General features: G+C 38.0%; 1 protein-coding gene across 1 annotated transcript in view; it reads left to right on the plus strand.

The window, feature by feature from the left end:
- Cul3 (cullin 3) overlaps window positions 1–27,020 on the plus strand; it is a 61,152-nt gene that overhangs the window by 2,343 nt on the left and 31,789 nt on the right. Inside the window, exons 2-6 of the mRNA XM_083118306.1 lie at window positions 5,276–5,473; window positions 9,158–9,343; window positions 13,250–13,453; window positions 20,135–20,314; window positions 21,293–21,487. Of these exons, the coding sequence (XP_082974432.1) occupies window positions 5,276–5,473; window positions 9,158–9,343; window positions 13,250–13,453; window positions 20,135–20,314; window positions 21,293–21,487 (963 nt within the window). The remainder of the gene's footprint in view (window positions 1–5,275; window positions 5,474–9,157; window positions 9,344–13,249; window positions 13,454–20,134; window positions 20,315–21,292; window positions 21,488–27,020) is intronic.

The following is a 27,020-nucleotide window of genomic DNA, read 5'->3' on the forward strand; positions in this document are numbered from 1 at the left end:
ATAAGTTTGGATGGACTGACCTACAAATACTAGCTCAGTGTAGCATGAATTAACTCATTCGATCTGTGTGGCCATGGGAGACAACAGTATATCCTATGTGATATGTCAGTCTCAAACTAATTAGTAAATATGAAGATTAAAATTTTCTAAAGTTAAAGACCTCTAAATTGACATTTTTTTCATTGCCCCATGGGACTGTTTATTACAAAAGGAATTATAGTGCTGGTGACCCTCTGTACACCTTCGAGGAAGTGGAAAGTTTTGCATGGTTTACGATGATGTGTTTTTCATATGGACGTCTGTCACTTTTAGCTTGAAGAGATGCATTATAACTAGAGGCACATATTTTTGGTAAATAAAAAGGCAAAATTTCGGTACAAAACCTGGGTAAATTTCGGGTTCAAAAGCGGTAAATAAAATATAATATCGGTGTTATAGCGGTGAAAAAATGGATGAAAAGTGGTTTTAAAATTGTGAAAATAATCCTAAATTTGATTTAAAAACTACACTTATTCCACAGAATTAACATTTCACTTCTAATCGCACATTTATGTAGTTATCAGAGTATTAATTTTATTTCTGTGTAAAGGAGTCCATTTTTGCTTCTCCTATATTAACAGCAGAATTAATCAATTTTCCGGGAATTGCATAACTCTCAGGATAATTCAGACCTCGGAAGGTGTCGCGTCGGTGAATAAACCCTGAATTTCGTGTTTAAGAGTTAATTTCGCTTTTTGCAGTTAATTTCGCATTATTTCGTGACAAAATATGGTCACAAAATGCACCTCACACTTTTCAAAAACATGAAAAATTAACACTACAATGTGTTTTTTCATCAAAAACAAAATATGCATGCCCCTAATTATAACTAGATCTCGGATTTTTAGCTCCTAAAAAGTGTGCTTCTAGGTTCCTAAAATAGGCTCTAAAATCCTTAAATAGGTTCTAAAAATCTTAAGTTAGTTCAAAATTTCTAAAAAATACTGATTAGGTATAGTCACTGGCAAAGAAAATGTGACACCTATATCCTGCAATATGCACTATCTTGCATAACGTTGTGTGTGTTGGCTAACACACGGCGATGGCAGAACTTACCGCTGAAAATTTGCTATTAAAATCCACTCTTCATCTTATAGTTAGGCAACAATAGTTTTTCATGTTATCCACAGTCAAACTTCGCAATTTTGTCTGTGAGGATCATCTTATATACTGAAAATAATCTTTCAACAAAAACCCAGTCAGTGGTGGAAATTTAAATGCTGAAATGTTAGTTTGCAAGGTATGACTGCCACAAAGCACCGAAGTGACGTGAAATTGAGCATACCACGCAGATCAGAAGTTTGCACTTTGGACTGTACAGATAATAGTGACGCCAGATATTTTGCTTTGTTTAGAGCTTTAAAAAATCTTCATGGACTTTGAGAAGGGAAATTGACAGAGACTACATTTCGAATACATTTGTCAGTGAATTTTTCATGACCAAACAAAGCAAATGCCCCTGTGTGATAAAAAATGATATTAGCCAAATATCATATCCAAATGTGAATTTTTTTTTTTTTTTTTTTGTGGCTTTGGAATAATCTCCATGATCTGATTCTTTTCCAAAGGAATTCTCATCATCTAAAGTAGGAAATACGAAGACTCTTGTACTGTTATTGTAAGGACATACAAATTTCACAGCAACACCCATTTACACCCAAAACGGTTTTGTTCTTTTTTGTTCTCTGTGTACATATAACACAGTGTTACATACATATTCTCTTCTAGAACACAATTGCAGCTAGGTTTCTGACATGGACTTTCTCTCTTGTTGATCTCGCATCACTGCTGTTTATTTTTTAAGTGCTTTGTCTTTATTTTCCTGCCTTCATATCTTGTATGGCATTCTCCAAATATTTCTTATAGTTTCCATAATTCTATCGTCAACTTTTTTTCTGTACACACACAGAATTGTCTGAAGTAACCCTGCAGAAGCACTGTCTTCCACTTTGACTGTTGTGATACATCTGCTTGCAAATGCACACAACTTACACTATCACAGAACTGTCCTCACATCTCCACTGTTGACACATTCCTGGAACGAAAATTCCTAACTACCATTATACGGGGTGTGGCTAGAAAAAACTGGACTGTTGCTACAAAATCTCTTATTGGTTATATTGTACAATGCGAACATTATCTCCTTCAAAGTACTCCCCTGAACTATCGATACCCCACTCCATACGAATCTTCCATTGCTGGAGGCAGTGCTGGAAATAATTTTCTGAAACCATGTTCATGACCTCCGTCGCTTTGGTTTTTACAGATTCTATGGTCATAAATCTGGTTCCTTTCAGTGCTGGTTTGACCTTTGGAAATAAAAAAAAAAGTTGCACAGAGCGAGATCCGATGAATAGAGTGGGTGTTCTAACACTGTGATCCCATGCTTGGCCAAAAAAGCCTTGACTGACAATGCCGTGTGGGCAGGAGCATTGTGCTGATGAATCCATGACTTGCTTTTCCACAAATCAGGTCGTCGCCTTCTTACTTGTTTACGAAGGGTCGTCAGCACAGTGATGTAATAATGTTGGTTATTTTCAGTAGCTCGAATACTCAAGTGACGATCTTTTCAAATCAATTCACCGACATTTGCAATGTTTGATTCCGTTTTTGACGTGCAAGGCTGTCCAAGATGCGAGTCATCCGCGATCACTTCTCGTCCCTCTTTAAACCTTTGAAACCACTCAAAAACTTGCATGCGTGATAAACACTCATCTCCGTACACTTCCTTCAACAAACCATAAGTTTCTGTAGCAGATTTTTCGAGTTTTATAAGAAACTTTAAATTGATACGCTGTTCTCCTTTCATAGTTAACATTTTTTTCCGATGGAGCACAGATGTACGGTTCACTTCGTCCACAAGCTACAGTGGAACTGAGCGCCGCACAGCCTGGGAATCACACAGTCAATAGGCAGGATATCACGTTATACACTCATGCACCGCTTGACCTTGACATGCTTGCCGTTTGTAGACAGCAACATGGATCGTTTTTTTTCCTAGCCACACCTCGTATATCAGCTATGGCCGTAAGTATCCACTATTAGGGACAACATAAATTCTCTTTTAACTTCCAACACTTCTCAAATGCACGCTGACACACGTGTACAAATTTATCCACTGAAGGTTATCAGCTATGGTACAAGCTACAATGCAGGAACTCACGACACACTTGTGTAGTGTTGCAAGCTCGACAATGGAGGAAATACACTCGTCTGAATTCACCCCAGATTACGGTATTTTAAATTAGACTTCCCCAGTGGCATAGTGATAAATTCATTACTTTGTAATCGAGGGGTCCCAAGTTGGATACTCAGTGGAGAACATAATGGTTGGATTCCACTTTAAAGTTTAAGTCCAGTCCCAATTAACCTATCTGTGCATAAAGTGGACTTAAAACAAACTTCATAACATATGTACACAAGTCATAAATTAGATATCAGTTTATTTCAAAAGTCTATGTTACAACAGCAATCTTTTTTGTGAAGAGTAAAATTGCACATCAACTAATGATTAACTTTCAGTAATGTTTAAGTGTACTGTACTTGTAGGTCTTTGAAAAAATGAATATTTGTGACATTGAAATATTGAGAAATTTATGAAACGTACCACAGAAGCAGGCACGTATCTAGAAAAATGTTTTGTTGGTCCAAACAAAGTGTCTCAAAATAATAATAATAATAATAATTTTTAAATAAAAATCATTATATTAAATTAATTTAAATATGGGGTTTGTCCAATAAGTATCGGGACTGAAGTCATAAATAGAAATTTATTGAAGATATATGTACAGTGTGTTAATATTCTTCAAAATATGACCCTCCTGCATCAATACACCGCTGTCAGAGCTTTTTCCACTCTTCATACGCCCCCCGGAAGTCTGCAACCGCAAGGCTGTTTAGGCACCCCGTCGAAGCCATTTCGACCGCCTCAATCATCCCGAAACGATGTCCTTTGATCCGAGGGAACAAAAAGAAGTCGGGGGAGCCATATCTGGACTAGGGTGCATGCAGCAGCGTTGCCACATTGTGTTTGGCCAGTGCTTCCCTCACAATTAGCAATGTGTGAGGGTGCATTGTCGTGATGCAGCAGCCAGGAATCTGCGGTCACAATTGAATGCCCAGTGGATTTCAGTAAATTTAACTCCTGTGCTATCAAACGAACATTTAACCGGCGATCACTGTTCAGAAGTTCTTTCACTTTGGCCACATTTTCAGCATTTTGGATTGATGTCGGATGTCCAGCACGTTGTTCGTCTTCCCAGGCATCTTTGAATTTTTTTATGCCACTCAAAAACATGCTTTCTGGACATGACTTCATCCTTGTAAGCCTCACGGATCATATCAAAAGTCTCTGTAGCAGATTTTTTCAGTTTAACACAAAATTTGATGGCACAACGCTGCTTGATGGTTCGCTGCATCTTGACTCTCGATGCGAGCACTAAATACACTTTCGTTTCAGGTGCAACCTACACACTCCAAAGGCTCGGAGGCAACTGAGCTTGGTCTCCTAGCTCACATGACATCCCACAACACCGATCACACCCCTTTGCATTGGCCGAACAAAATCAATCCCAATACTTATTGGACAAACCCTGTAGTATTAATTAAAGTATTCAAATTTATTAAAATCATATTTATATTACATGAATAGTTAAAAGGACAGTATAAGAATAGTGATATAACAGCATATATTCATTATATAGCTTACATGTAGTTAAGGTCGGCAAAATTTGTACAAAAAGAAACTGCCCTGGCAAGGAAATTAATGTTATAATAGATAAAGAATTGAATATTTATTAAATATAAAGAAAGGTTGTTAGACCCGTTGACGAAAAGTAAAGTTCCTGGTGATACTTTATGAATGTTACGTTATAAGTAGTAATAAATCTTGCATAAATCTACTTTGCCATTGTCATTCAAAGTAGTACGATTACAATATAATCCTTGCCTTGCAATAAGTTTTGCAGAAATTAATAAACATCAATTGAAGAACAAGTATATTTTTATTTTCATTATTTAATTTTAGTTATTTTAATTTTTCATTATTTAATTTTTGTAATTAGTAGGTCTTTTAGGTGGGGGGGGGGGGATCTGGACCTTCCCCTAAATACATCCTTGCACAGAAGGAGCATTATTTGATGTGTATTTTCTTTTCACAAGTTACAAGTAGTATATGTGTATAAGAGTGCTTTGGAAATCTTCTGCATTTGCTGTTACTTGTTCTCCTTCCCATCAGATGACCATGGATGAGAAGTATGTGGAGAACATCTGGGCATTGTTGAAGAATGCAATACAGGAAATTCAAAAGAAGAATAACTCAGGGCTAAGTTTTGAAGAACTGTACAGAAATGCATATACCATGGTTCTACATAAACATGGTGAGCGGTTGTACACAGGCCTGAAAGAAGTTGTAACACAACATTTGGAATCAAAGGTAAGCATGATTCACATTTGTTTTTGTTGTTTACAAACAAGTCAAGTTGAATGGAATATTACCGTAAATGTTTGAGAGTCACTGAGGTAGGTGACTTTATAATGCCAAGTACTCTTTCACAAGTGTGGGTTTGATTTTTTTTATTCCTTGTCATTTTTTTTTTTAAAAAAACTTGGTATGAAATTAGCACAATTTTGCTTTGAGTACAGTTAATTTGTTTTTCTGTTAAGTATTTCTAACACACAAGGTGTGTGTAATTTGTTAACAGGTTTTTATTCTCACTAAATATGAAATGTTTGTTGGTTTCTCATTATTCCATCTTTTTTTAGTGGTTTGAGAAATAAGTGTGATAATATGAAGGGTCAGGGAAAGAAACAAGTAAGTCAATTGTCTGGTGTGAGTGAGTTAGTGCTGTTCTTTCAATCCAAGATTAAGAGAGGCTTCGCTGAGAGCTATGAAATGTAGAAGGTAGCAATTTGGCAATGTGTAACATGCTTATTGGCTTACCTGTTTTTTCCCCGAGTCTTCATATTTGTGGGTGTGCGATATGATAACAAACCCATGGCTCTACAGCCCGTAAGGGCCTTGACCTATCTCCCGACTGCCAGTCTCCCTCCCACAATCCTACGTAGAGGTGTGGAGTTCTTCAACCGGTAATGGTGTAACGTGGGGTCAGCATGTTGAACCCCCAGTCATTATAGGAGATTTTTATGACCGGGTTGCGCTACTCGCTTGTAGCTCCCCAATTTCCTCACGATGGTGGCCACCGGTTCTATACACAGGCCGAGAACCCAGGCATACTCGAACCCATTCTGTCCCGCAGTCTGAATCCAAAGCGCAGTGCCTTAGACCGCACGACCACAAAGGAGAACGTGTGATATGATACATTCCAGCATAAAGTGGACATGACATGGCCATGAAAAATGGAACAAATTGTTCTCAAAACATTGTGTCACGTATATTGCTCCAACAATCCAGGAAAATGTGGTTGGCAACTCTGCATCACAAGAACATCCTGTTATATGATTTGTTGAAGGAATGCGTAGATAAACTGTTGCAGTAGATATTGCTGTGTTGTGTCCTTTCACAGGCTTTCAAGCATTTGCTATATGGAAGCTGTTTGAAGGATCTTGACATATTCACATTGGTAATGAAGTACATCTGATGACCTACTTGCGGAAGTTTTTTGTATAAAATTTTGTACTTTTGCAGGAAATTGTAATTTTCCCTAAGCATTACACATGTTATGTCCAATCTAGGTTACATCTATTATGACAAAGTTCAAAATGTTTTTTTTTAGCACACCATACAGGTTCTAACCACCACACAACTAAACACTGTAATGGGCTACAGTTGAGTAAATTTTTGTTTTTAATCTTCCATTGACTGTATGGAAGCTGCTAACAAAAGCCTAAGAGATTTGAATGTTACGTCCATTACATTGGATTGCACCATACAGGGGGTAGACAAAACTTAGAATATTCTCATGAGGCAGCATTTTTTCTTCCTTCTTTTTAAAAATATGGGCTAAGAAAGCCATGAATCCAACCAAGATAAAACTACACATTGTTGAAATGTGATCTTAAGACATTTAATTTATTAATTAATACAAAATTCGATTAAAAGCAATTCATTCTTGCACCAAAGTGGCCTTCCTAAAGAAGACTCAACGGGTAACAGTATGAGCAACTATGCAATACATTGTAATATATGGGTGACTACCATATTGCTGCAGATTTTAGAATTCTAGCAACAGGTCTCCCCGATGGTGCAGTAGTTGCGTTGTTGCCTTGTAATCAAGGGATTCCCGGTGGAGGCACATAGTGGTTCGGATCCCACTTTAAACTGTAAGACCAGTCCTGATTAGCCTTACTGTGCATAAAGTTGACTTAAAACACCAAATCAATCTTCTAGCAGGAGTCCACAAATTTATAATTGCATGTTTATTATTCTGATTTAATGATACACATGATACACAAATATTAAGAAACACACACTGTATTTGTTATTTAAAAAACAAAGATAATGGAAATTTCTGTACGGAAACTCAATATACGAGGGACATCCGGAAAGTAGTACCCGTTTTTGAATTTTTAAAAAAATATTTTTTGACAAAACTTGGTAATTGTTAACAAACTTTAAACTACTTCTATACATAGTCACCATGTACATTTAAACATTTGTCATAACGTGGGACTGAGTTTTTGTAACCCAGCTTCATATTTCTCTGCCTCCAGTCCATTGAGAAAAGGAGTCACCCTTCTTTCAGTTCCTCATCACTGTGAAATGTCCTTCCTCCCAAAAAGTCCTTTAGTTTTGTGAAGAGATCAGGAGCCAGTCCGGGATGTATGGTGGATGGTTGAAAATTTCTCACCTGAATTGTTGCAGAAGTTGCTGTTTTTTCCCAGCAGTATGAGGCCTGGCTGGCATTGTCGTGGCGGAGAATGACGCTGGTTGACAACAGACCTCGCCAATGATTTTGAATTGCCCACCGTAATTTCTTCAATGTGTCACAATAAGAATCAGCCTTGATATTGAATGGCTCCGCGGGGCAGAAAATTAATGAGCACTACACCTCGTCGATCCCAGAAAACAGTTACCATGAGTTTCCGGGTAGACTCTGCCATCTTTAACTTTTTTGTTGTGCCTGGTGAATGAGCGTGATGCAACTCCCTTGATTGTCGTTGCTCTCAGGTGTTGCATACAAAACCCATGTTTTGTCTCCAGTGACGATGTGAGTCAAGAAAGAGTCTCCTTCATCGGAATAATGCCCCAAAAAATCCATGGCTGCACCCATACACTTCTTTTTGTGCTCATCAGTAAGGAAGCGAGGGACCCACCTTGCACAAATTTTCCCATACTTCAGATGATCTTTGCCAATTTCATGAAGAATTGTTCGTGAAACATCAGGGAACTGTCCACTGATTTCATCCAGTGTGTCCCTCCGATCGTTCTTGATGAATTTGTCAACTGCACTCAACTGTTCGTCCGTAATGACAGATGGGCACCCGGAACCTTCATCATGGATGTTCTCCCTCCCCGAGTTAAAGTTTCGACACCAGCGCTGAACAGACTACTCATCAATAACATTGTCTCCATAAACCTCCTTTAATTGACTGTGAATATCACATGGTTGCACATTCCTGGCGTTGAGAAATGTGATCACAGCTCTAACTTGACAAGTGGCGGCATTTTCAATTTTTTTGAACATTGTAAACAGAGAAACAATAACTACAATGACAGCACTACGAAACTTCGCACACACTGAACAGACGGTCAACTGAAGTCGTTTGACCTTGAGTGGCGGCTAAAACACACACACACACACTCTCTCCCTCTCACTCTGTATAACTGACTTTAAAAATTCAACCACCATACTGACAGGTCACCCTGTATATTACTACCCGTGAACACACACAAATCTCTGTGTATGTAGTTAATTACACAGAATAACACACAGGGAAGGGTGTGTTCCTGCATGCATGTCTCCAATAATATTATATGGTGACCCCCCCCCCCCATGTATCTATCTCATTAACTCTGTGTGTGTGTATGTGCAGGGGAACACCCATGGGGGGGGGAAGAGAGATTCACAATATATTTTTTTTCATGGAAAATTATTTATTACTGGTGGATATTATTTGTATAATTGAGCATTCTAAGCAGCTTCTTTCTCCTCCCCAGGTCAGAGAAGATGTTTTGAAGGCATTGCACAACAACTTTTTGCAGACTCTGAACCAGGCGTGGAACGATCACCAGACATCTATGGTTATGATCCGAGACATTCTGATGTATATGGATCGAGTGTATGTGCAGCAAAACAATGTAGATAATGTATACAACCTAGGGCTAATCATATTCAGGGATCAGGTAATTGAAGCATTTCATATAATTTCTTGTGATTTTAAGAAAGATTTTTTGTAGAGCTCTTCATTTCCAGCAAAATATTAATTTTAACTTTGGTATAAAATATGTACAATGTCTGATTTTGTGACACAGATTCACTAATTTGCTTTTTGCTTTTCTTCCAATTAAGTGCACTTTGAGTGTAGCAGAAGTCACTGAAATATATACAGTGCAACCTTGTCAAATCTAGGAAAATTTTATAACATTTTGCTCTGCTGGGACCATCAAGACTGAATGTACACTATAATGCAGGAATGTGTAAAATCTGGTAACATAAAATTGGAGTTTCTGGCATAAAAGAGTATATGGAAGGGCGGAAAAGCTATTTTTTTCTTTAACCCCTTAAGTGTGGAATTTGTTGAACAAGTCGCTACTGGAAAATGTAGTTTTTTTGCTAGATTTCGTCAAATTCAGTATACGCCCTCCACATTGTGCTGCTGTAGTGTGGAAGGCGTATATATGCTTTATGTTTGTTTCAACTATATTCAATTTACTGGGGCGTATATAGTCACATAGATGTTGGTGAGATAGTTCTAGCTGTAGTAGAAACAAAAAATAGCAAGAGAGGAAAAAGAAGAAAAGAAAGAAGAAGAAGAGAAAAATTAGTTTAGTCTTCTTTTTTGCCTTTTTCCTCTCTTGCTACTATTTTTTGTTTCTACTACAGCTAGAACTATCTCACCAAACGTCTGTGTGACTATATATGCCCTAGTAAATCAAATATAGTTGAAACAAACATAAAGTGTATATATAGAGTGGAACCCCGATTTTACATTTTCCAGCATTTTAAGTTTTTTCAGCTTGGTCCCCTGGAAAACGTAAAATCGAGGTTCCACTGTATACGCCTTCACACTACATCAGCACAATGAGGAGAGCGTATATGTACCCCATCCACACTTAAGGGGTTAAGAAGGAATAATGTTGAAACACTTTCTATTTGTAAAAATAATTTGCACATTTTTGATTGTGTATACTTATTTCTAATAACATTTTCAGGTATAGTGGCACAATTTATTGTGTGAAAACCAGAGAAATGTAACTCCAAAAGTGCAGTGTTCAATTTCTTTATGTATCTACTTACTTTGAAGAGATTTGTTTGGAGTCAGATCGATGTATTAATAATAATAATAATAATAATAAAACAACTGGTCACTAAATTAAAGGTATGTGACTCCCCTTTACAACTAAAGATAAGAGATGGAGTTATTGATTGATTGAGTCCACTTTATTTACAGTAAGGCTAATCGGGACTGGATGTACAGTTTAAAGTGGGATCAGGTTCACTATGTGCTCCCACCGGGTATCGAACCTGGGACCCCAAGAGAAGAGATGGATATGCATTGATCTCTCTCCAAATAGAACTCTTCAAAGCAAGTAGATATGTTAAACACCTCAAACACTGCATTTTGGAGTTCCATTCCTCCAGTTCTCTTGCAAACAATTTGTTATAGATTGTATATTCTTAAGATGCATACTTGTAGTTTTCTAACCTCTTCAGTACTTTTCCCTAGTAATTTTGGGTTTCAAATTCTGGTCAAATATTTGTATCCTGAGGTGTGTTTGTGATCAACACATTTCCAGATCCCTATGTTTCTATCATGAAATAACTCATGGTGACATATTTTCCTGAATGGATGTCATTTTACATGTGGGATAGCAAATTATGTTCAACATCAGTGTGAATTATTTCCTAGCTGTAACAACAAGCTTTTTATAAATAAAACATGACTCAGAATAGAACACTGTAAGTTAGATTAATAGTTCATAAATGCAATAGTGTTTTTTTTATATTTTTCACTATATGCATACAATCTTAGACCATAAATCCAATTGCTAAAATTTGTATTTCCATTGAAATTAATAATATGCATACAGCCCAAGATAACTCTGCACTTTTTTTTTTGGAGTTGTATTTCTGTATATATTGAAAGCTGTACTATTCTACATTAAAGTAATTAAAATCGATAATAAAAACATATTAGGTATTTTATAGGGCTGGGCCGATACCGATCGGTATCGGCTAGTATCGGTTCATTTTTTCACCAATACCATCCGATACCAAAGATTTTGAGTGGCTAGAGCTGCCAAGAGAAACGTCAAGGTTTATCCTTTTCAAAAGTTCGTTCACCCTTCCTTGTGACAGGTTGGGCTCCCGCACAAGAATTCCATGTATGTTTCCGAAAATGATGCACACTCCTGGAAATTCTTGTTCGCAAAATCGTGGGTCAAAAGCGTGAAGTTTTTAAAACCAGCATTATTATAATGCCAGGCTCATTCCGGAGTTCCTGGGAGATGGATGAATGTTGCTGTTTGAGGGAGGGTTGTGGATTTTCTTCTTGTGTTCTACCCTTCTGTGTGACTGCTGGCCGATGCCGTCACTGCAGTGACTTGTTTTTATTGTAAATGACAAGAGACTAATGGACAGCAGGGCATATACAGAGCTTCCAAATGAGTATTAAATATATATCTGTATTTGTGTATATTTTTCCGTCGTTTTCCACCCTCTCCAGGTTAATCCAAACGATAAGAATGTTGTTTACATTTGTATTTATTTTGCATTCCTTGTGCAAGTTGTACGCTATATGCACTACATAAATTTTATTTTACACGCTATAACTTTCTCTCCCCTTAAAGAGTTGTGTAATGGATTTGGGAATCATGAAATGAAACAGGGACACTTATGATAATCCACAGACTTTTTCAGTGTATATGCAACATTTTAAGAATGCTTACAACATTTCCAAAACTTCTTCTTTCTTTGCATCCTCTGGGGGTAGAAGGAAGTTCACATAAAATGTCACAGGAAATTTTAAGTCATATAATGCTATATGAGAATAATTTGATCATTTATAGAATCTGATATGATGAGTTTTGTGACGCAGTAACTAGCCTTCGTTATTTTAAACTGAAATTATACAAGTATCAATATCGGCATCAGTATCGGTTGGAATCATCGGTTAAGGTATCGGCTCAGCCCTGGTATTTTATTTTATCATGAAGAGTGAGTTTAAGTTAGTCCTGAAGGGGTTAAGTAATTTGTTTGTTTTTGTAATAAATTGCTTATACTCTATTTTGATCTATGCAGATTAACATGCTTAGGAGAACTAATATTAATAATATAAATATTTGGGAGATAAGTTGCAGTGGAACAGAGTTCAAACTGAGATCATTCCTACCAAAGCGGAGGTAAAAGGTTATGGAGGCAAACGTCCTTTTGGACGTTATTTTCCTGAAGAATATAAGGAAATATAATTATTTCACGGGAGATGGTCTTTATTAGTGATTTTTATCACAGTTATGTTGGATTCAGTCATTAGTAGGACTATTGCATAATGTAGTTTGCTTGATGTATTCAGATGGTGTGATTCATTTGATGCAATATGTTTCCAATAATATTTTGAAGTTGACAAGTTAAATAGAAACACTGGAAGTGTTTCTGATCTGTCAAAACAAGGCCTTAAGAAGCAAAATGGTAAAGAAATTTGTTTGTTTTGATGCCCTGAACATAGGTTTTGTGTTTGTGTACAGCATCACTTTTGATGTACATAATGTATATTACAGTGCAGACATATTTCCCACAATAACAAATACAACGGAATGTACAGTGGAACCCCGGTTTTACATTTTCCCGCATTATACATTCCGTCTTGATGGTCCCAACATAGCAAAATGTTATAAAATTTCCTTGATTTTACATTTTCCCATGTTTTAAGTTTTTTGAGCTTGGTCCCCTGAAAAACGTAAAATCGAGGTTTCACTGTAATTTATATTTTACGTGACTGCTGTAATAATGTGGATAAGTATAAATAATTTTGATATCAGTTAATTGCACATGATTTCATCCACTAATTGAGCACTCATCGCTTATTCCAGGTAGTGAGATATGGGTGCATCAGAGATCATTTGCGAGAGACTCTACTTGACATGGTTATGAGGGAGCGGAAAGGAGAGGTGGTCGATCGTATTGCCATTAAGAATGCATGCGCCATGCTCATGATTCTGGGTATTGATGGCAGGTCCGTGTATGAGGAAGATTTTGAGCGGCCATTTCTACACCAGTCTGCAGAATTTTATAGGGTATGTTAACATAGTGCAAGCTTAAGCAATATGATAGGTGTAATTTTAAATCTGTTCATGTAAGTTACATAGTTAATTCCATAAAACAGCACCTTTAACAATTACATGGACAAATATAATGATTATCCTTTGCTGTATGCCCTTTTAGGGACATGCAGTTAAAATTGGAGAAAATTTTAGTACAAAATTTATTGATAAACGTCAGAAACTTGTACCTAACCCTAGACACTAGGGCTGTTTCAACAGGATTAGCTGTAAGGGGCCTCTCCGATGACCAGAGGTAATGTCATCACTGTGATTAAGTGTAGGTGTGTAAGGACAGTGGCGTCTCATGGCCTCAAATTTGGCAGGGGCTTATTTTTTAAAGAATGTAAAATATAATGACAATTCACATGAATTACAAAAAATAGGTATTTTTTTCTTCTAGACTACAAAATTGGACTTACTTTTTTGAAAGAATTTAAAATGTAATGACAAATTACATGAATTACAAAAAAACGGGTATTTATCTTCTTCTAAAGTACAAAACTGGACTTATTTTTTTAAAGAATTTAAAATATAATGACAATTTACATGATTACAAAAGAAACAGGTATTGTTGTGAAACATACCTTTCTACGAACGTTGACTCCTGTTCTTCTGCTCAGCAAATTTTGTTATTACTTTTTCGTTGAAGCCCTGTATGTTTGAAATGTATTCTTTCTCTATTGTAAGCAAGTGCCAAGGCATTTGGTCTGTCTTGTCCCATTGCATTTCTTAAGCAGGTTTTAATACGCTTCAATGTGCTGAAACATCGTTCAGATTCAGCTGTTGCCACTGGAGTTATTAAAACTATGTTTGTCATTTTTACTGTTTCTGAAAATGTACCCTCTAAATAATTTTAAATAAAAAATGAATGCAATCTACTGATAGAGTTATGTTTTTCAACTCTTCACTACAATAAAGAACACGAAGTTCCTTCTTTAGTTTTCCCTCTTCTATGAAGGGATAATAAATCTGGGGAGATGCCTCTGTTTAAAGATTGTTCTCTTTCATTATGTCCTCGTAGAGCAAGTTCATGTCGACCACAGAATTTTAAGCAATCGATAATTCTATTTAATATATGCCTATTTTTCCAGACAAATTCATTGTGTCTTGTAATTGACAGCCTATGTCCTTCATCAATTTGTGTTCGAACATCAACCCTGCCAAACTCACTCAAACATAGCGAATGAAAGCCACCAAAACACTACAGAACAACATGCGAGATCGAACGTGACACAACGGAGTTAACCCCGAATCAGCACTCAAATCCATTGGACTCTCCCCTTCTCTCTCTGCTAGCACGTGACCTTCACTGTAGCGTAGGTGGGTGTAGGCCACGCCTTCCTTTGCGACGTGCCCCGCAGACCGAAATTGACATCAATGCCGCTAGGATCGCTGTCGTATCCATCGCAATCGCCTTTTAAAAGACTGTGTGATAGTTATGCGTTATGGTGATTGATAATTACGTGAATACGTCCGTTTTTCTTAGGGGCTAAGCCCCGGAAGCCCCAAGGGACGAGATGCCACTGTGTAAGGAAGTGACCTTCTGGTAGGGCACCCAAATGTCAACCTCACTTCTATGTAGTACACCCTGGTAACTGCTTTTTCCATGCCAATAAGGCTCTGTCGTCTAGTCTTATGTCTGTTGTGTCCTTATATGTGCTGAGCAGCCCTTTTACAGCCTCAGCTTTTAACTCTGATGAAGATATTTTAGTCTTCAGACCAGGGTGGATAAAATCATCAGTTTTATTTAAAAAATATTTATTGTTAATTTTTTTATATATTTAAATTGATTTTTTAATCTATTTTTTTAAAAAAAACTTGATTATAATTGCTTGCATGGTTTTTGGCACCATGCACATAGATATATGTTTTTATAGAAAGGCTTTTTCTAGTAAATATGCCTGTAAAATATTTGAAGAGTTTGATTAAAGCAAATAAAAAAAATATACGTAAACGTACACTTTTTGTTTCTGATACTGTAACTACTATGTAAATTACTTACGTGAAATTTAGAAGATTTCGTACTTCTGCGTTGCACAATTTAATGGTTCAATCCTATCGATTTCGAAGATCCACTGTCTTCATTCACAAAAGGGTACGGCGTTTGAAGCGGAGATGGTACCACGATATCACGTTCTGAAAGAGAAAAAAACAGCAGCTTAAACAGTGGCAGATTTAGGAGACAGTTTCTCTCCATTTTTGGCTCCACCCTATGGCTTTTTAATGCTAACCTTTGTCTACCAAGAGAAAGTAAACTTTTCCAAAAATGACACACCTAAATCAGGCCTCTCCCAACATCTCCACTCCACTAACCACACCATCTCCTCCATATCCATACTTCACCCAACCAGCTCCGTCATAGAAAACACCATCAAAGAAACCCATGCCATCATCCAGCAGAAACCAGCACTAAACCTGGATAATGGACAAGCACACCCAACTTGGCACCCTGTCCTCAGAAAGATCCCCGACCTGAAAAAGAAAAGATGCTATGCACATACTCGACCCCCCTCCAACCACGCGGGGAACAGGAACGGCACATTACCGAGCAACACGGCCCGGCCCCCCAACCCCCAACTGACAACGCCACCGGACAACAGGAAGCAGACGACACAAACCAAGATGCGCGCGCCAGTGCTGCCGAACGGGAAAAATCGCAACCACCGTCGCCCGGGAACAAACAATGTAGTGACGCGGTACCATCTCCGCTTCAAACGCCGTACCCTTTTGTGAATGAAGACAGTGGATCTTCGAAATTGATAGGATTGAACCATTAAATTGTGCAACGTGGAAGTACGAAATCTTCTAAATTTCACGTAAGTAATTTTAAACCGCGTTTACCGCAACCACCATGAATACTATGTAAATGTTTGTTGAGTTTGTTAATGAAACTAATAATAATTTCAGTAACTTTTCTTCCAGTGAAAATAAAACATTCTGGATGTGGATGTACTCTATAATTGTAACTTTATTAACTTAAATGTTTTCATGTTAAGGGGAATAAACAACGCAGTTGATAATATAAGACGTAAGCGAGTTACTAAAGATATATCCGCGAAACTTACTTGTAAATGTTCTATTAATTTCGGTGGCCTCTGCCACCATCCACTTGGGAAAAAAAGGTTTGCGTTTGTTCCTCTCATATTCCCGTAGCTCCTTCACGAACAAAGGTTCCGAATTCATATTAAGGGGAATAAACAACGCAGTTGATAATATAAGACGTAAGTGGATGGTGGCAGAGGCCACCGAAATTAATAGAACATTTACAAGTAAGTTTCACAGATATATCTTTAGTAACTTGCTTATGTCTTAAATATTTTTATAGTCTTTGTACCTGAATCTTTGAGATTTTTTTAATGATAGTTCGAAAAATATCAGATGCCATGTTTATTTACAGTTTAATGATAAAAAAAAGGTAAAGTGTTCCCCTGTGCATAGCACCATGCCATGAAGGCGTATAGGGGGTGTGTGGGTAACACCCCACACTTTCTTGATCCGGTCGTGAGTGGGGGTGATGTGATCAGCATCATGCCCCTGACCGCCTTTACCCCCCAGGGTTTCCCCCAGGTACCCATGTTATTCGACGCTGGGTGGGCGCCGGGGCCGCTTCCAACGTTAGAAAAGTTCCCGGATTTGTACCGGCCGGGGATCGAACCCGGGACCTTGAGCATGGTAGTCAGACGCGTTACCGACTGAGCCACCGCGGCCAATGATATTGACACTATTTATGGTTTAACATGATTAGTATTTTGTATATTTTTCTACACAAAATGTTTGCTATCTTTGCCCATAAAATCTAGTTTTAAATCAAGAGAAGTCCTGTGTTTGCATTTCCTTTTGTATGAGCTTCACACCATCATTACATTTATTTTATTTCCTTTATTTTCCTATCTTAGAACCTACAGGGTTTCCACACACCTGGAAAAACCTGGAATTCTCAGGGAATTTGAAGAAAAGCAAGAACTCAGGGAAAATCATCTAATTATCATTGAGTCCCAATGAAGCACATCTGAAGGACTAAAATATGCTTGTTCTTGTACTAATAATTCCGTCATCACTAACTTGCTTTATATGAACTATTTTGAAAAATGTAGTCTTTAGATATGTGTTTATTTTGCATCCCAGATTAATTGATATTATAACAGGGTGTCTACCAGTCAGTAATGTCAAGAAAGTCAAGAAATCAGTGGATAGGTCAAGAAAAAGTCAAGAAATTATGCCTTAGATCCAGAACTTTTGCTATATTTTACAATATAGTGAACTTACATTGTTATATACCTGACAGTGGTTTGATACAGTTGAATATTTGGAAATCTAAAATTGTATTTAGTTCTGGTTAAGGGCTGTCAGAATTATTTCCATGCATAGTATGCACCACAGTTTTGGGGGGCAAAAATATTGAGAAAAAAAAAGTGCACATTATACATGAGTAAATGCAGTATATCGATAATTTCACCAGTGTGATATTTTTATTAAGGTGGATGAAATGAAAACGGAACAGGGGCCACAGAATGAAATAAAATGTAATCTCCAAAGTTACACAAGCACTTGTCCCACTGTTTCGCCAAGCGGTGAATACTCTGCTCGTAGAACTCCTTTGGCTGAGATCGGAACCAGTTGCGAACATTGTCCATGACTTCAGTGTTGGAGTGGAAGCACCAACCCTCCAATGCGTTTTTCAACAGACCAAAGATATGGAAGTCACATGGTGATAGATCAGGGCTATACGTTAGGTGTTCCAACACTGTCCACCCAAACATGACCAACGTGTTCTTTGTAACAGCTGACGTATGTGGCAGCACGTTGTCATGCAGCAAAACCACTCCAGAGAACAACAGGCCAGTTCGTTTAGCCTTGATTGCTGCCTGGATGATACTGCTACCCGACTGCCTATGCATATCACGTGCGACTATCTAGGCCGAGTCCATTATGCAGTAGGGGTTTCCTTCCTTAACTCTCGCTCTTCCTCTACACAGGGTTGTCGCCACACATCCACTGTTCCATTTTCATTTGATCTACCCTCATATATTTAGTCCTAAACTTATTCCAAAATTCTCCCATTTTATTATTTTATTAACCCATTGAGCATTTTGGATCTTCATTTACTTCGTATAATGGCATGGCCTTCTGTAGTATGAATGTACATGTACGTTTTGATCTTTGCACCAAAGCAATTCTAACGTAATGTGACATTCAGCTTCGATTTTACTTCTAAACATTCCAACATCAGTTGGTTATATGTTGAAACTTCATTCTCCATTTAATTTTGCTTCGAACAGGTGCTATTGTTTCATTTATTTGAGCTTGTTCTGCCACAGACAAAGCTGTGTGTGTACACCCCTGCTTTGAAGATTCCACACACTGAAGACTTTCTGAAGATAAATTGTCTGGCATAAATAATGAACATTTGTGCTGAAGACTAATGTATATTATTGCATTCTATTTTATTGTGTAATACATATTGTTACAAAATTTCATTAAATAATTATACACCCCTTAAAACTAGTGTGGAAATAAATTAACATAACATTTAGTTCCATTTGTATTATTAACAATTATACAGTGGATCCCCAATTTTACGTTCCCCTATTCTTCCTGCATTATACATTCAATGTGCATGGTCCCAATGAAGCAAAATGCTTTAAAATTTCCTGCAATTCATGTTCTTTCAACTTGGTTCCCTGAAAAATGTAAAATTGAGGTTCCACTGTAATAATAGTAGTAATTACAAGAAATGAAATGCTTCTAAATACAAAAATAACTCTCTGCAGGGGGTCAGTTGCAATATGAATGTACATACTGCATCATTGTCTAAATATGTAGTTTCATTTTCAAATGCAAAAGTCATAGCAGTCTCCTGGATATATATATGCTAATTAAGTAGGTGAATGAACCATTCAAGTTTTTCATGAATCTGTTGCCAGTCTATATCGGATTGGTAGCACACCAGTTATCAGTGTTGGTAATTTTTATGTTGGTGCTTAATCGGTATCTGTAAATATTTCATTTTGATTCATTCCAAATGTAAGTGATTTGTGTTTGCAGGAATTTGTGTGTGAAGAGAATCAGTATCTGAAATTACTAGGTCAGCGGTAGTTGAAATCCTTTAAAAGAAAAAAAACAAATGTTTAAATGATGCTGGTTTGTAACAACCTAAATGCACGGCCATGAAGATAGGCAACTGGCCAGAATTGCTCTGATGCCTCATGTGGGAAAAGCAAAGCAAGAACGGGACAAAAGTCGCTGGTTCCCGCGCACTGTGTGGCAATGTCAACCTAGCTGAGTCGCCTAGTTCGAGCGTCAGATCTCTCTTCGGGGCACTTTCGAGTCCCATTCTATACAGAGCTGGTGATCGTGTGAATTGGAAGTTCGTTTGTATCACATGGATTACAAAGACCAACTCCACAATGAGATCTTTCATTCTCTTAAACCTCCGAACACACATCGCAATAGTGTGAACTTCTGCCTCCTGTCTAATTTCATCGCTGTGTGTTTAATTGTAAATCGTGCACTCTTGGCAAGGTTCTGAACTCTTAAAAATGTTATTAAGTTAAGGTCTTGCATGTGTATATGTAACATTATTCCTTTTTGCTTTCATGTTTTCTATCCTTGGTGTAGACAAGGAGGAATATTGTATTCTACTTTTTTTTCCAGATGGAAAGTCAAAAGTTTCTGGCTGAAAATAGTGCTTCTGTATATATTAAGAAAGTAGAAGCTCGAATAAATGAAGAAGCAGAACGAGCAAAACATTACCTAGATGAATCAACAGAGCCGAGGATAGTTGAAGTTGTTGAGGAGGAGTTGATAAAAAAGCACATGAAAACAATTGTTGAGGTGTGTTGGAGTTTTCTTTTTGTTCCAGATATTTTATTGAGATGTGATATTTAAAACATGTGCTCCTAGATGCTTGAAGCTTGCAAGGAAACTTGATTTTGGTAAATTCTGGAAGAAGGAAAGATGACTAAATGATAAAATGTTCTAGATATATTCCATATTTGCTTCACCAAGTTGGTAAACTATCCATGTGTCCATTCTCTTGAGAAGCATGGATACACAATCATGCGCTATTGAAAACATGTTGTTCTAAAAAGGAAAGGTAGTAATTTATCAATGAATGTAAGAAAGCAAATTGAGGGAATACCATAACCTTCTTAGCTAAGATATGCCTGAGGTTCCATGTAGGTTAAAATCTGTAAAAATTGCGCATTGTTATCAAATTTGTTTCAGAAACAAAACATTTCGTTATGTTATTGAAATGGGGAGGGAGCTCAAGATTTTTCTTTCTACCATTGTACTTTTAAATTAACCAAGGCCTTTCATTTAGAGCTACAACTGCTATTTGCTTCCCTCTATGCAACATTCATTTCAAGCCTAGATTTTCCACTCATCGTTCTGTATTTTCGTACATGCGAGAGAGTCTTTGGGAGATTTCAAACCATAGGGACTAGCTACAATCGACAAGTTACGAGGGGCCCCTCCATCATGTAAGAAGGCATTCACTGTACATGTGCAACCAACAGTGTAGATGACATGGTGCATACTATTGAGAAAAATGCACTGTTCATGTAACATGCGAGCAATATGTGCATCTTGTCGTGTTACTCTGGTACGAAATGTTGCACTTTTCACTTGGGTGTAAAATTCATTTGAGATGATATGCACTCCAACAACAATAATTTTATATACCATATTTGAATGTGAAATATGGTGAGTTTTGCACTGAAATTGGGATTTTTTATTCATCAAATATAGTGTGCCTAATGTTAACTTTTATTACAATTTATCATTGAGCAATGTATTGTGTTTTTTCAGATGGAGAATTCCGGAGTTGTACATATGTTGAAAAACCAAAAAACAGATGATCTGGCATGCATGTACAAACTGTTCAGCAGGGTGCTGGATGGGCTGAAAACTATGTCTGATTGTGTTAGTCAGTACCTGAGAGAGCAAGGCAAGGCTCTAGTTCAGGAGGAGGAAGGTGGTACTAACGCAATTACTTTTGTACAAGTAAGTGCTACACTGTTTATACTTAATTGTTTCAGTACAATTTTATCGAAAGATTTTTTTTAATTGTGTCATAACATGCATGTGCCGGAAAATAAAATTAAGGTTGAAAACTGAACTCGAATAATAATATCAGTCATATTGTAATATTCTTATAACTGTTCCTAGGCAGGCTTAGAATTCTTCTTTTACATTTTTTTAGCCCCCCAAAGTGCTTTTGTGTCCAAAACCAGTTGTGCATGCAAATAGGGAGATTTAAATACATACTTTACATGTTATAATAGTTATTATTCTTATTACTATTGTATTTTTTTTATAATGAACAGGGGACCTATGAGTCCAAGTATGTTATAAAGAACATACAGCGTGTTCCGTTCAAACCTCCCACATTTCAATTCATCATTGCTAAAAGGTTATGAAACATAATGGAATGCGAGAAACTCAAAGAATTTCACCATTCTCTCACTATGCAGCGCCACAATCGCATAAAGCACAATGGCGACTCCGCAGCACAATCTGTATTCTGGTATGCAGAGACCAAATCAATCATTACAGTGCAAAGGAATTACAAGAGGCTGGAAAACTTCCATGCCGGGAATCGACCTGAGTCTCCTGTGTGGTACTCCGACACCCTACCGACTACACCACCACGGATCCTGCTCATAGTCTTGTGGAACATTAAAACTTTCTGACGTCTTGAACTTTATAGTTTGACACGCACCTACACTGGTCTTCTAGGGCCTGGGAATGGTCTCAGCTATGTTACCCAAATCGGACTTCTCAGTCAGGCCAACAGGGGTCACTGGTGTTGGATTTATACCTTCCCTTTAGTTGGAAATGAAAGGTTATGGAATTTTCTTCCAATACTGTTTGATTTATTATAATTACAATAAATCTTATCCACTGGCAAGCCTGGATTGGGTTGACAGATGCAGATCTGCGTGCAAATCTGTAACGGGCAACCCTTCCAAGATTATTCACGGTTTGATGGTATCGCAAGAACCCAGAGCATAAGCAGCAGGTTTAGGAGAAACTAGCACAAGCAAAGCTGTAGCCCAACATGCGGCACTGGTAGTTCTCCCTATGAGGTTGACCTGTGATACCAGCAATCTGGTAAGAAAGCCGAAATGATACAGAAATCTGGTCCCTTTTTATACCTAATGGTTGTTTACAAAATACCAAGGAAACTCGGTAGATATTTACACATATCCATGGATCTACATAATTCAATCATGCAATTTAGGCTTTTACAATATTTACATAAAATTATTAAAGTTGTAAGTTACATACCTTCTTAAAATATTTTTTCAACGCCGAAAAAGATCACATAATTATTAATTTTGTTATCTTAAAAGACTGCAGATTACCAGGTGTATAAGCTTAAATCTGCTGTTTTGTTGTCAGAAAAACACATGGTTTGTTCATAGAAAGCAACAAGAAATTTGTTCAAAATACTTGCCCTCGCGAGCTACACATTTTGCTCACCTCTCAGGTAATTTGTGGATACCACGCCAAAAAAAGTCCTTCTCTTTCGAGGCAAACCACTCATCAAGCCATTTTCGGACGTCTTCATACGAATCGAAGTGCTGCTCACCGAGGGTGTGGCCCATCGACGAAAACAGATGGTAGTCGGAAGGGGCCAAGTCTGGTGAATAGGCGGGATGGGGTAGCACCTCCCAGTTGCGTGTCTCCAAGTAGTTTTGGACCAGTCTTGACGTGTGCGATGGGGCGTTGTCGTGGAGGAAAGTCAGCTTGTCATGTCTTTGTTGATAATCCGGCCTCTTGTCACACAGAGCACGGTGCAATTTGATCAGTTGTTGGTGGTAGCGGTGGGCAGTGACAGTTTCACCAGGTTTCAACAGCTCAAAGTAGACGATACCCTGTTGATCCCACCAAACACACAGCATCGTCTTCCGGCCGAAGCGATTTGGTCTCGAGGAAGATGTTGATGGTTGACCACGATCAACCCACGATTTCTTGCGTTTAGGATTCTCGAAATAGATCCACTTTTCATCGCCAGTCACAATCCGATGCAGGAAAGACTTTCTTTTTTGTCTGGCAAGCAAGATTTCGCATGTGTTTTGGCATCTCTCCAGCTGCCAATCGGTCAATTCATGCGGCACCCATTTTCCGATCTTTTGAACCTTTCCCATGGCACGTAGACGCATGGAAATGGCTGCTTGAGTAACACCCAATTGCTCGGCAAGCATCTTTTGCGTTTGGGTATCGTCCACGTCCAAAAGAGCCTGCAATTGATGGTCCCCAACCTTCCTGGACCGATTTGCAAGCTTCTTGTCGCTCAGGTCAAAATTGCCGTCTTTGAACCGACGAAACCAATCCCTGCACGTTGTTTCCGATACAGCACTGTCACCATAGGCCTCCACAAGCATTCGATGCGATTCGGCAGCCGATTTCTTCAAATGGAAGCAGAAAAGCAGAGCTTCCCGCATATGCTCTTTTTCTGGCACAAAACTAGACATGCTTACCACAGGAAGACTGTCTGTTGTTGTCTGCACGTGCTGACGATGTGCACTGATTCGTGTTGGCAGATGTCCAACTCATACAAACACCAGGTATGGCGTGCCCATGGTAGCTTCTTACGCTCACTAACACCATCTATGAGCAAACAGCAGATTTAAGCTTATACACCTGGTATTTCCGGAATGTTTGAATTTCTTGCAAGGCACAGATAATGTATGCGTAATCTAGCATGCGCAGATGTTGAGATCCTGCTTTACAAGTGGAAGCACGACCAGATTTGCACAGAGCTGTGTTTGTCAGTGATATGCACTTCATATCTCAAATGTCCCACTTGTGTATCTGCCAGTACTATTAGCACAGAACTTTAGCCGCCATCGTCCTTCATGATAGCACTTGCATTTGGTACCGACAATCCTACAGTTCTGTGCTGTGTGTGTTCTTCCTATGCCATATTTACATGTTTTTGGGGTCAGATCCCCACTTCAATTTCTCCTCATCTTGACAGTTGAGGGGGGGGTTTTCCCCCCGAAAACCGTTTTTTAGCTGAAACAAAAAATACATATGTCTTCCTTTGGGCTCCTCTATACACCTGCCAAGTTTCATGGAAATTGGAGGGGGACACAGGGGTCAGATCCCTTACTACAATTTCTCCTCATCTTGACATTTGAGCGGGTTTTGCCCCCCTAAAACCATTTTTTAGCCGAAACAAAAAAACACACGTATTTCTTCCTTTGGGCCCCTCTATACACCTGCAAGTGAGTAATTCGCACACACGCAAGATATGAGTTTAATCTTACGTCATCCTTATGTTGCCGTAACCTATCTTTCAGTCTTTTTTTTTGTTTCCCCTATGTACACACTATCACATTCCTTGCACTGAACCTCGTAGTATATAATCCCCTCCTCTTCGTCCTCTCTGTTTTCTTCCTTCTTCTTGTCCGCCATCCTTAAAATGCTGCGGCCTCCCTTTCTGTATGTTTTTATGCCTGCTTTTCTAAAGACTTTGCTTATCGTCTCTGTGGCTTTCCCCATACTCCTTATACCAAACCTCCTCTTTTTCTTCTTTCTCTTCTCCCTCTTCTGTTTCTTTATCTTCTTTCTTCCTTCTTCTTCTGTTTACGTCAAGTAAACTTCTTCTTTTTCATACCCATTCTTTTCTAGCTGCTCCTATAGGCTATCTTTTTCTTCTTGCATATTTTCTTGATTCTGTCTTCCATAAAATTTATTTCTGTCCCCTCACTCACATCACTTCTTTTGTGACAGAAGACCCCTGCTGCACACTTTTTCTGATGCCAAGTGGTCTCAATCTTCTTTCCTCTGTCCCTTTTCATCATTATATCAAGGAAACTTACAAGCTCCAGTAAAATCCCTCTTGCTTCATCTTCTATTTCCTTGACAAATATGTCTAGCTGCCTCCTTGTTCCCCTCCGTACGCCGAAACAATCGTCTACATATCTGCAGAACAGAATTATCTTGCCCTCTCCTTTTTTGATCACCTTCTTTTCCCACTCGTTCATTACCAATTCTGCTAACACTGGGCTTAAGCTAGAGCCTATATTTAGGCCTTCACTCATTTTATCCCCCACTTTGCAGTAACCATTATCCAAAACAGTTTGCAGAGCTTTCACTATGCGTTCGCCATCCCATTCTTCTATTATTTCTTGTCCCATCTTCTTCCTAACAATATCCAGTAGCGTGTCCCCTCTTGATGCTTGGGAACATGCTTTTTACATGTAGGCTAAACATTGTCGTCATGTCCCCACTCACCTCCAGTCCTTTTATAAGTTCCACCACCTCTCACTGTTCCTCACTCCTCTGCTTTCTTGCTCTTTCACTAACACTCCAATTATCTTCTTTAACTTCTCTCCAAGGGTTCCAAAACATTGTTCCTGCAATCCATTACTGGTCCCAATTTTGTCTCCTCTTTGTGTATCTTGGGAAAGCCTTTCAAACTGGGCAGTCTTCCTGCCTCCTTTATGCACTTTTTAAATCCTCTCCTCCTACAGTCTTTTATGATCTTCTCTCAAATATTTTGTTCCTCTTCTGATCCACAAATCTCCTCATAGGTGTCCTCTTTTAGATCTTCATACTTCCTCTCACCATTTATTGTGAATATTCGTCTGAAGAAGGCTCTGTTATAGGGTGGAAACGTTACATTTTTAGTGTATATATTTTTTATACTATAAAATTTTGCCTTGGTCAGTTTTTTAATGTTTTATAAATATAATCAGTTAATCAGTTCTTAATAATAGTATTGTAAGATGATTATTGCTACAGGTTTGAAAGGTTTACGTTACTAAACTTTACTACTAGTACTTAATTTTTTCTTCACTAACTAGTGAATTCCTGCTAACTGGAAACACCTTAAGTTAAGAAATTCTTTTAAAAGTATGATACTTTCAATTTCACTGAGAACCAACCATGGCAAATACTAAAGTTTCATGCTTGAGAAAAAGTATAGTTTAAACTATATCCTGTAGTTGTAAATACAGTGGTGGAACCACATGTACTTAAGTTGATACCAAGAAAGAAAAAGGTAAAGCCATCCCCTGTGCACTGCACAATACCATGAAGTCCCAGGGGGTCATGTTCTCCATATCACCAATACTGGAGGTGATCAGCCACCTTCTTGTCTGGAATTTTATGCAGTACAGGATACCATTATCGAGATCATTATCTAGACTTATGCTGTAGGATGATGTGGGTTTCTTTGATTATTTGCCTGTGAGGAAACCAGTTGTGGACAGTACTACAGTGGAGGAGAGGGAATGTCCAGTGGTGTTTATGTGCTGTTAGAGACTATATGAGGCTTTTTTTTTTTTTACATATTTTTGTTCTCTGCATTGCACTGCCCTCGTATAGGAAACTTGAGATTAAAACAAGAACCAAGTAAATTACCAATATTTAGTTTCTTGTCTTTACTATATCATGCTGAACAGTTTTATTTTCAACACATGCAATGAGTCGATTTACTTAAGTTTCTCGTAAAAGCATCTCTCACTTGATCTACAATGTTGTCTGAGACCAGTGGCCTGTCAGCACCTTACCTACATTC

Source organism: Lepisma saccharinum, chromosome 3, assembly GCF_977018435.1.
Source record: "Lepisma saccharinum chromosome 3, izLepSacc3.1, whole genome shotgun sequence".
NCBI classification, from domain to species: Eukaryota; Metazoa; Arthropoda; class Insecta; order Zygentoma; family Lepismatidae; genus Lepisma; species Lepisma saccharinum.